Here is a 12066-nt window from a genome sequence, read left to right as displayed (position 1 = left end):
CCTTTGTAAATTATGAAAGGCAACTTTACACCACCACGGACTAGAGAAAAAAGTGATTTCTAGTTTCCAACACTTTTTAGATTTTTAATCGCTTCAACAATGTCTAACCAGGCTTTTATGGTGTTGAATACTCTTTTTTGCTTTGGTAATATACCTTTCACGCCCTTTTATTAACTAAATAAACTAATTACACAAATTTGCATACAAAAAATGTAAACAAACATCTTGTTCTTCCTGTTTTTCAAGCGTACGTACGCTCAGTGACCAACATTGCTGTACGCTTAGCTACATGAAGCTTTCATGCTTTGTCGCTTTCATGCAGCTTACGCTTCGTGTGCAGCTCTCCATTCAAGTACATGTGTTCTACATCAAAGCGTACAGATTTCGCCTGCAGCGTCTAAGGGTGCGTGCATGTCAGAGATGCGATAAGCGATAAGAGCGTTGATAAGAGCGAAGCGGAGAAAATTAATGCATGTATTTTAATAGAAGTGTGCATGTCGGAGCAGCGCGCTAACTCACTCTTCGCTAGCTATCATCGATAAGAGCGTAGAAATTGTAGGTCAGTAATTTCTTCGATATTATCGATGATGGACACAGAAGATTTTATAAGTGCAGTATTTTCAAAACCTATAATTTGGGATCAAAAAGATCCAATCACCACAACAGGTTGTTTTTGGATAAAGTGTGGCAACAGATATCCAAACAATTAAATACAACAACTAAGTGCAATAATATGTTTTCATGTTTTTTATTGTAAAATTGGTGCTTAAAATATCAATTTAATTGATTTAATTAATAATTGAATTTGTTAAATTTTCTCCACAAAAATTATTCGTACGTACCTTATTGTAAGCATCAATCGCTCCTCTTGCAAGATTGGCCTGTTGTGCCATGTTATGCGAGTGAAAGATGATGCTCCGGCCAAGAAAGTGTTTCTATCGGAACCCGCCTATGGAAGCAGAGGTAGAGGGCGGCCCCCACTCCGTTGGAAGGATCAGGTGGAAAACGATTTAAACTCCCTTGGCGTGACCAATTGGCGCCGGTTGGCAGAGCGAAGGAGCGGCTGACTCGCCTTGTTGGACGGCCATAATCGTTTAGACGGTTAAGCGCCAATTAAGTAAGTAAGTAAGTAAACAACATATTTTCTTCCTCTGAATCACTCATTATTATAAATATTATAGCTGTTCACTTTTCAAAACTTAAATTGCAAATGCAACTAACTCTCTTATCGCAGCTGTGTTATATATACCACACAAAACTAAACCTCGACACTATGCTCTTGTCGCTGCTCTGATCGGCGCTCTTATCGCTTATCGCATCTCTGACATGGACGCACCCTAATACGCGTCTATGACGCGTAGCCTCGTTTGCACCTTACCTAAGCATTATTATAGATGGCGGTATGTTAAAAATATAACCTACAATTTAATAACAGAACCGCCACGTGTTGCTGAGTTGAAATACAGTGAAATTCTATCGTCCTTATTTTTAAAATTTTTGGTATTAGCATAATCGGCCACGAGTTACTTAGCTAAGGTAAAAATTCATATTATCTATATATGTATATAAAAGAAAGTGGTGTTAGTTATACTATTTATAACTGAAGAACGGATGAACCGATTTGGCTGAAAATTGGTGGAGAGGTAGCTTAGACGCAGGAGACGGATAATTTTTATCCCGTTCTGGCTAGGGACTTGAGATCAAAACGTGGACCTGGCTAATCCTGGCATGTGTTTGTACAATATGGGTATCAAATGGTATCAATGAAGCTGAGTACTTCGATACGGGGTATTTTTCGTACCCCTGGGTGAATAGGGTCTCCAGATATAGGCGAAAACGTGGGCGCGGGTACCCCTAAAATGTGTTTATAAAATATGGATAACAAATGAAAGCTGTTGATGAGTGATTTAGTACGGGGTAATTTTCATACCTATTTGTGACTAGCGTCTCGAGATATGGCTCAAAACGTGGATCAGGGTAACACTAGGATGTGCTTTTACATTATGCGTTTCAAATTGAAGCTGTTGATGTATGCTTTAGTACAGAGTAATTTTTATACCGCTGGGTGACTAGGGTCTCGAGATATAGGCCAAAACGTGGACCCGGATACCCCTAGAATGTGTGTTATATGGATATCAAATGAAAGCTGTTGCTGAGAGCTTTATAATAATTTTCATTGTGATATTTGATTTTTTCGCATCAACGTGGCAAAACTGATAAATATACATGCGAAGCCGAAATAGCGAGATGAATTAATAATACCCACATACATATTTACATACGTCCTATTCGACTTGTATTTACGATCTTGTTTTCTATGTAGAAGACCAGAGACGGACTGGGGCTGCGATTAGACCTAGGACTGGGACTGAGACTCGGAGTGGGACTGGGACTCGGAATGGGACTGGAACAAAATACATAGCACCCTCTGGGACTGGAAATAAGGGATGAAGAAGAATGAGAAGAACTTGCTAGAAGAGAAAAGGAGGAAGGAGGCTGAGAAAGAGTTAGAATGAGACGAAGATAGAGATATATGAAGCAAAAAAGACGGCGGGTGGACTGAATAAAAGGAATAAGAAAAAGTGAAGAGGGAGTGGGCAGAGTTGGACGGAAAAAGCTTATTAAAATGTATGCAGATAGACCAAATTTAGGGCAGAACAACTTCTGACGGGTCTGCTAGTATTATATAATAATTAAATTATGAATTGATGTCAATTCCATTGACGATATTGGACGTCATATTTTAACAAACTCTATCATGATAATATGCATCTAACCTATTCTTATATCTTAAAATAACTTCGTTCCTTTGATTATCTGTGTTTTTTATTTATTCAGATGTAAAGAAAATCTTGAAGAAGGCAAACAAGTTAAACATCTAGGCAACGAACTGGAGTGCGATATTTGTGGTAAATGTTTTTATCGAAAAAGTTATTTAAGGGAACATAAACGAATCCATAGCGGCGAAAAGCCTTATAAATGTGATATTTGTGAAATGCGGTAAGTTTTCTTATGTAACATTTACACTGGACCAGAAGCGTAAGTTTGGGTTCCAAATTCCATATGCGACGCTTTTTAGAAATAATTTGATCGTATTTCATCGCATTTGGCCTGAAATTATGATCCACCTATGCGATATATTTCTTTATCGTATTTAAAGTTAGTGTATTTTCTTGCGATGCATTTATATCCTGACAGTCGAGTAGCAAAGGTAAAAGAAGATGCAAATGACGCCTATGTAAACCCTTTGAAAAGGGGACTAACACTAAATACACAAACACAAAATTTCCAGCTTAAAAAAAACCCTAAAATCATCAACCCCAACACGAAATCTGCGTAAATTTTTGGGGTAATGTCATAAACTCGCAAAAACCAAAAAAAATATAAAGAAATATTATATAAATAAATAAATTTATCTGTCATATGAAAAATTGTGCAAGTATATATACATATCGCACACTAACTACAAAAGAGTCAACTTGAAAAATGTAAATGTTCAGGAAAGAAGAAAAACGGTTTATGTGAAAACGTCTGTAATGTTATACTGAAATCCAGTTTTACAAAGAAGGAGACCTTCATTATAAAATGAATTGACGAAATTTTGTTGTAATTTTTTGTTTACGGACAAAATATATAGCAATTTTGAATTATGACTATTTCTAAGAAAACTACCTTCACAATTATTTCATCAAAAAATGCACATTTCACAATAATACAAGCAAATTAACTCATTATTTACGTATAAAAAGACACAATTTTAATTACTACATAACAAAGTTAAAAGTTTTTTGCAACAAGATAGTCAGAATTCAAAATAATACGCTTTTTTAGTTATTTATTTATTATTTAAAGTCGACGACAAATTATGGTGGACTGCATAATATAAAAGATATATAAATACACAACTCAAAAGATAAAATTTAAGATATATCGAGATTTCAACAATGTTATATTACAAACAAAGATATATTAATGAACATTACACTTTAATTTCAGAATATAATAATAAAAAAAAATGTATGCATAAAAAACTGTTCACTTGTTCTTAAGCACATTGACACAACTAAACATATTACTCATTAGTTGATATAGCACAAGCGATGCAATCAACACCAAAACTGGCATAAGGGTAATTTTCCAGTTAAAGAAGAAAATAATGACAACGAAATTTAAGGGGCATTTAGAGATGTGTACTGTGAATTGGTTTATGGAAAACCCGATCTTGAAAATTTTAAGTTATGACTCTTTTGTAGTTAGTGTGCGATATCTATGTATTAAAAATGGTACATATTAAAAAATTGCGAATAACGTACCCTACACGTTCTATTTGCATTTTGTTTTCGAGGCTTGTTTCTATTCGATTACAATGCTTATGGTAATATTGCAAGTTTTGTTTACAGCAGACGCAGTGGTTTGGGTCTTGAATTTCCATGCAAAGGCCGTCGGTGCAATGCCAGATCTAGGTTTCCATTTTTTTAATTTTTTTTTCGATGAAAGCCTAGAACAGGGATCGAGTGCTAATACGCGTCCAAAAATATCAGGAGATGTGTCAAAAGACGCGTCTTGACCTAAGTATTAATAATCCGAAGACGGAAAATGTTGAGTCTTTCAAAAGATATTAACGAAAAACTGAAGAATTAACCCGGGTCCCTCCGAAACAAGGGGCGAGATTCATAGTATTTTTTGCAGAACACTTTTCTTCCGTCCGCACACACCTGGGTACAATATTACAAAAGCCGCATGAAAATTCCCAACATTAACTGCAAATATCTCATTTCTTTACCGCCTTCAGATTATTGCTATCGAGGCAAATACGCGTCGTTTGACTCCTTTCCCGCAACGAGTATTAACAGTCTACCCCTGCTCTAGTCTTTCACCTTTTACTAACGAAGGCGACTCATATCCACTCAATATCACTCCTTTCGCCAGTAGCGAAGATGTTGGAAACCCCCACCAGAAGAAGTTACTATTATTTCCTATGCTGACGACTGCACGCTTATGGCAACAGGACCTGGCACATCAATTGATGAATTAGTTTCTAAAATAAACAGCTATTTCCCAGATATTCTAGTTTCTTCACCTCGCGCAACCTGGCATTATTACCGACAAAATCCACGCCCTCTATGTTTACTAGCTGCAGAACTTAACCGCTCTGGAACAATATTTATAAAAGTGTGCAATGACTGGCATATGCTCTCCCCAGCGGGTTAGGAGATCAGAATATACCCGCGGTAGGTATGCCTGTCATAAGAGGCGACTAAAATACCAGATTCAAGGGCTGTGTAGCGCAACCCTTCTGGTTGCCAGCTTCTCCAAACCTAATTGTCAACCTCACCTATCCGCGGCGAATCTTGTTTCACTAACAGACGAGGCTGTGGCGACCCCAAGCTCCTCATGGAACTTGGGGTGCGGAGGGAGGGAATGGCCTGAAGGTTTAATGTGGCCACATAAATCGTTCCCGAGATGGTCGGGCTAGCGCCTTAATGGTGCTATGGTACCGGAGCGTACCGGATCTATATCTGGCAAAGGACCATCACATCGATAACACTCCCCAAAGCCTTCGGGAGAAACCTTATCGCTACAACAACAACAACTGGCATATGCTGATGATTTTGATATCATCGGTCTAAACACCCGCGCCGTTAGTTCTGCTTACTCCAAACTGGAAAAAGAAGCGGTAAAGATGGGTTTGGTGGTAAATGAGGACAAAACGAAGCTGTCATCGAGCAAAGAGTCAGCGCATATGCGCCTTGGCAACCACGCTACAGTTGGCAGCCATAATTTCGAAATCACTTCCCAAGGCAGTCGGTTCTACGTATCGGAGAGACTAGGGACTTTTCCCGACCAAGGGCTGCCATTTCAATGTAACCCCGTTTATATGATTTAATCGGGGATTGCCGTATTGCTTTTTTTAAATGTATGAAAACATTTATTTGAAGCAATTTTTAATTTTATAATTTATTTAATAATTTGGGAAAAATTTAAACAACGTGACATCAGGACGGACAAGGCGAGAGCTGTTTCGATTATACCTTGTAAATCTCTTCAAAGCCTTTTCTCCCGGGAGTGGGAGTCGAACCCGCACTCCCACGATAGTTGAAATGGTTACAAACGCATTCAGCTACGTCATGCCTTAGTTGCTGTAAAGTTTTTCCCAATTGCCTTCTTTTGAATATTTTAAACTTTTACACATTGCATACTTCGTATGCAATCATGTGTTAAAGCTATGCTTGTTTGTACGGCGGTTTTCAAAGAAACTTTGGTATTGTTGCTGTTTTTGTTCTATTTATAGAACTACAACGAACTAACCGATTTTGTCTGTTTGTATGATTTAATCGGGGATTGCCCGTATTGCTTTTTTTAAATGTATGAAAACATTTATTTGAAGCAATTTTTAATTTTATAATTTATTTAATAATTTGGGAAAAATTTAAACAACGTGACATCAGGACGGACAAGGCGAGAGCTGTTTCGATTATACCTTGTAAATCTCTTCAAAGCCTTTCTCCCGGGAGTGGGAGTCGAACCGGCACTCCCACGATAGTTGAAATGGTTACAAACGCATTCAGCTACGTCATGCCTTAGTTGCTGTAAAGTTTTTCCCAATTGCCTTCTTTTGAATATTTTAAACTTTTACACATTGCATACTTCGTATGCAATCATGTGTTAAAGCTATGCTTGTTGGTACGGCGGTTTTCAAAGAAACTTTGGTATTGTTGCTGTTTTTGTTCTATTTATAGAACTACAACGAACTAACCAATTTTATCTGTTTGTATGATTTAATGATTTGTTGTGTCCCTGGTCGCACCTATTGGATGGGGCGAAGCACTGCTACAACAACAACAACAATTTCGAAATAGTAAAAGACTTCGTTTATTTGGGAACCAGCATCAACATTAGCAACAACATCAGCTCTGAAATCCAGCGAAGAATCACTCTTGCCAATAAATGCTACTTTGGACTAGGTAGGCAATTGAAAAGTAGAGTCATCTCTCGGCAAACGAAAATCATACTCTACAAGTCACTTATCGTTCACGTCCTTCTATATGGTGCAGACACATGGACCATGACAATATCAGATGAAACGGCTCTGGGAGTGTTTGAGAGAAAAGTTCTTTGAAAGATGTATGGACTTCTACGCGTTGGCGATGGCGAGTACCGAAGAAGATTTAACGATGAGCTGTACGAGCTATACGCAGACATCAACATAGTTCAGCGAATTAAAACGCAGCGGCTTCGCTGGATAAGCCATGTTATGCAAATGAAAGATGACGATCCGGCCAAGAAAGTCTTTCTATCGGAACCCGCCTATGGAAGCAGAGGTAGAGGGCGTCCTCCATTCCGTTGGAAGAACCCGGTGGAAAACGATTTAAACTCCCTTGGTGTGAGCAATTGAGCGAGCGAGTGGCGCGCCTTGTTGGACGGCCATAACCGTTTAAGCGGTTAAGCGCCAATTAAGTAAGTAAGTAAGCTCTGTTTACGACGTGGAAGGAATAGATGTCGCAAATATTGGACGTTCACGTCGATGGTGTCACACTACCAGTTTTTGTGAAATTGCCACAAACCAGGCCATCCTAGCAAACAGCTGCTTGATCTAGCCCCACCTCCACGCGGGTTACAGAACATATCCATTAGCACTATGACGAGATCCGGCACCTGCCAACACAACGTTTGATCCAGACAAGCATAAGCAGGCCCTCGTCATTTGTCGCTACTTTCAAGTATTGGTATATTCGGGGTTTGACGCTTGTCGGTTGACGGTTGTCTTCGACATTCTTCCACGCTCGCTTTCGCGGTTGGTTGGGTCGATCACTGCACTCAAGCGCTGCATAATTCTTAATGCGGCGTAGACTACGGGACGCTCTTGGGCGTGAACAGCAAGGAGCCACAAAAGATGTATTGAAGTTACGAGGATGTCGGGTTTTGGGATCTAGCCCAGAACAACCTGTCACATGCAAGGGATGGTTCATCTTTTCCGACAAACGCAGAAAAACCACTTCTCAGGACCGGGGTCAGGAGACGGACCCGGATAGGGCTCGACACCTTCCCGGAGCAGGAGAGAATGGAGTAGTCCCGATGAAAGGAGCTGCTGGGAGGGACACAACAAATTTAATGGGGTTACGCTGAAATGACAGTCCTTGGTTGGGAAAAATCTCGAGTCGCTCCGGTACATAGAACCGACTGCCTTGGGAAGAGTTTGGGATTGTAATCGATGTTGTTGGGATTGTAATCGATGTTGATGGTCCTTTCCGGATATAGACCCGGTACGTTCCGGCGGCCACTACCATTAAGATAGAAGCCCGACCATCTCGGGAACGATTTAATATGACCACATTGCGCCGTGTAGGCCACCCCGCCCCCATCCCCGAGTTCCATGAAGAACTTGAGGTCGCAAGGACCTCGCCTGCTAAAGAAACATTGGTAAGTAGGGTTTATAATTGGGTTGGATAAGCTATAAATTGCGCTAGCGATCCCTTGAGAGGGTTGCGCTCCGCAACCCAATGAATCATTTGGTTATTTAGTCGTCTTCATTTGGGTATCTAGTCGCCACTATCAAAGTTTCCCATTTTCTATGTGAATGTATTTCACACAGAGAGTAGGGATTTCGTGTTGGGTATTCTGATTAGGGATTTTGATTTTGGTGATAAACGAGGGTAATCTCAACTCATTTGGAGGTACGTATTTGGAGCTAGTGTAAATGTAGTATTAAAATCATCGTCATAACGTCGTCTTTTATTATAACTTTTCATTCTGTCTTTAAAATAGCTTTGCCCACGTCACAAGTGTACCCGTCCATATGCGCACTCATACCGGTGAAAGACCATACAAGTGCAAGTATTGCGAAACTGGCTTTGGGGGAAAAAGTGTACTACATAGGCATTTACGTTTACATCTGGGTGTAAATATTCACAGATGCAAGTTTTGTCCTTTGGCTTTTCCTTTAGCTTCGGAGCTACGATTACACTTAACGTCTCATAAAAACGAAGATCCAGAAACGCGTGAAAGAAATATGACAGCTTTAAAGGAAGAAGAGGCCAAATTAAAGCAGAAAATATTGAAGAGAAAACTTGGAAGGTAAGAAAATAAAGTGGCATTAACAGAATATTTGATCACCGTAATGTAGTGGTAGTCAAAAAGTTTCAAATATGACCGCTTTTTGCGGGCGTATTATTAGATATCGGTCAAAAATAGAGCAAAGAATTTTATAATGTATCATTTTCCCTTCCAAAAATACCAAATATTTATATATACTGTATAACTACTTGCTGTGCGATATACCGGTACGAAGTTATAGTTAAATCAATTTTCAGTCAAGTGCACAAAAATAAATTTTTTTACTGGCAATGGTCCGGTTAAGCTTTTGCTTAGATGAATCACTATCTGCTATCACTTTTTATGCTACGCCCCTGCTCTATGCTCTGTTTATGTCCAGAGCCGGAGCATAAGCAAAAAAGAAACTCCGGAGTAATGTAGCATGTTCAATCACTGCCTGAAACATATATCTCAAGTATTTAAGTTTAATACAATTTTAAACTATGTTCGAAATTTCAAGTCCCTAGCTCCCCGATAATTGACTTATAACTTTGACCACAAAATGTTCAAAATCGGAGGAGTTTTTAAAATATCACGATTCCTCATGTCGCGTTATCATCGGGTTCCTAAGTCGACCGTCTGTCCTTACGCTGGCCGTTAACACGATAACTTGAGCAAAAATCGATATATCTGTACTAAACTTAGTTCACGTACTTATCTGAACTCACTTTATCTTGGTATAAAAAATGGCCGAAATCCGACAATGACCACGCCCACTTTTCGATATCGAAAATTACGAAAAATTAAAAAAATGCCATAATTCTGTACCAAATATGAAAAAAGAGATGAAACATGGTAATTGGATTGGTTTATTGACACAAAATATAACTTTAGAAAAAACTTTGTAAAACGGACACCTACCATATTAAGTAGAAGAAAATGAAAAAGTTCTGGAGGTCGAAATCAAAAGCCCTTGGAATCTTGGCAGGAATACTGTTCGTGGTATGACATATATAAATAAATTAGCGGTCCCCGACAGATGATGTTCTGGGTCACCCTGGTCCACATTTTGGTCAATATCTCGAAAACGCCTTCACATATACAACTAAGGGCCAATCCCTTTTAAAACCCTCATTAATACCTTTAATTTGATACCCATATCGTAAAAACACATTCTAGAGTCACCCTTGGTCCACCCTTATTACGACATCTCGAAAAGGCGTCCACCTATAGAACTAAGGCCCACTCCCTTTTAAAATACACATTTGATACCCATATCGTACAAACACATTCTAGAGTCACCCCTGGCCCGCCTTTATGGCGATATCTCGAAAAGGCATCCACCTATACAACTAGCTGAGTATGTAATGTTCGGTTACACACGAACTTAGCCTTCCTTACTTGTTTTTTTTTTTACTTTTAAAATTTACTCGAATTACAGCAGAGCTGTAAAACTGTGCAATCATCTGAAATTTTAAATCATTGATTTAAGAATGCTGTTTCTTTCATTCATTCGTTCCTTGTTAAGGAATTAGGCTTAAAAGTTAAGCAATTCTTCATTCAGTAATGGAAGAAAAGGCTGCACTCCTGAACTCATTCGAAGAAAGAATTAAGTAATTGAATGAAACACAAAAATGTTTTCAAATGAATGCAGCCTTTGCTCATGGTGGAATCACCAGGTGAAGTAAATAAAAAAAGAAAGAAGATGTACGCTATCTGGAACGATAGGGATGTATTTTCGACGGTCAGAAGAGGATAGGAGTAGAAAAATAAATACCTTTCTACGAAAGCCATTACCGAAATTGTTTTTTTCAGCATATCAGTGCCATCTAACGCATATTTAAAAGGGAATATAAAGGACCACTGTGAGCTTACATTAGTTATAGCATCGAATAAAAATAAAAAATTCAATTTGGCCACTTAAACTGCGATGAGCAGTAAAATTCAATGGATGCGGCAAAAGTAAACTGACCTCAATTTCAACTGCAGTTGAAACTTTCATTGAAAACCCGGACATAAAAGAAAAATGTGTTATTCATATATAGTACGTATGTGCGTCAATTATTATTTTTGAACTTTTCTGCCTTTTGCGGAACTTAAATGGGGTTCGGATTCGATAAAAAGTTTTTCAGTCACACTTGGAAGTGATCGTTATACTCTTAAATGTGTTTCCATCCCTAAAATTTCATTGAAATGTTCATCTGCTTTGTTGATTTGTCCCTGAGGGATATAATAACAAAGTTAATCAGAATATCCCCAAAAAACTGTTGGCAGTTGAATTCATGATGTATTACTAATGTTACTAAGTTATTATTTACCAAAATATGTCAGGGGATAGACTAGCCCAGCGGCAGTCGGCATAGAACCAGTAGATGTTGATCCGAAGAGTGCTAGATTCATATATTCTAAATTACAATTCCTTAGTGTAACATTTCTCTCATCTTAGTGGTCTGATTTTTAGGGCAAAACAGTAACAGTGAGTTAAATTTTTTGGTATATTTGGAATACCATTATTTTAGCGAAGTATTTTCATAAATAAGGTGTAACACGAACATTTTGGTGTTCTTGTAGGAATGAGAAAAACATTTTTCGAAAGTCTTCAGTAGAACTGTACAGGGGAAGATCCTTGGTAGAATATGACGTGAATGCATATAATTTGTTTTAACAAAGACCTGTTTCATTTTTTTGGAAACAAATTAAACATATATAATGGAAATATCAAAAACATGGACGCATTAGTTTAACACAGCCTTACTTATGGAAGCCAACACCAAAGATACCCAAGTTAAAAATTGTCAGATAGCCGAATGACAGAACAAAGGAAAATTTAGAGCGAGACAATTGACGGCTTACTTCACCTCGTTATCCCAAAATGCCTCTGCTGAGCGTGCACACATTTTTCTAGTACCAATCAATCACGGCTCAACTATACGGTTGGGTCATCTATACAACAATTGTTGTGTCAACCATTGCAACATTGTAGTCCAAAAACACATAAATAAATAAATTTTTATGCAGAACATCTTTCTACGC

At 38.4% G+C, this 12066-nt stretch overlaps 1 protein-coding gene across 1 annotated transcript in view; it reads left to right on the top strand.

Annotated features, from left to right (window-relative positions):
- LOC137248420 (zinc finger protein 729-like) overlaps positions 1 to 12066 on the top strand; it is a 417415-nt gene that overhangs the window by 28303 nt on the left and 377046 nt on the right. Inside the window, exons 6-7 of the mRNA XM_067779358.1 lie at positions 2839 to 3000; positions 8767 to 9075. Of these exons, the coding sequence (XP_067635459.1) occupies positions 2839 to 3000; positions 8767 to 9075 (471 nt within the window). The remainder of the gene's footprint in view (positions 1 to 2838; positions 3001 to 8766; positions 9076 to 12066) is intronic.

Source organism: Eurosta solidaginis, chromosome 4 (genome assembly GCF_040869045.1).
Source record: "Eurosta solidaginis isolate ZX-2024a chromosome 4, ASM4086904v1, whole genome shotgun sequence".
Classification (NCBI taxonomy): Eukaryota; Metazoa; Arthropoda; class Insecta; order Diptera; family Tephritidae; genus Eurosta; species Eurosta solidaginis.
Note: the sequence above shows the minus strand (reverse complement) of the source record. Positions and strands in the feature narration are given on the sequence as shown.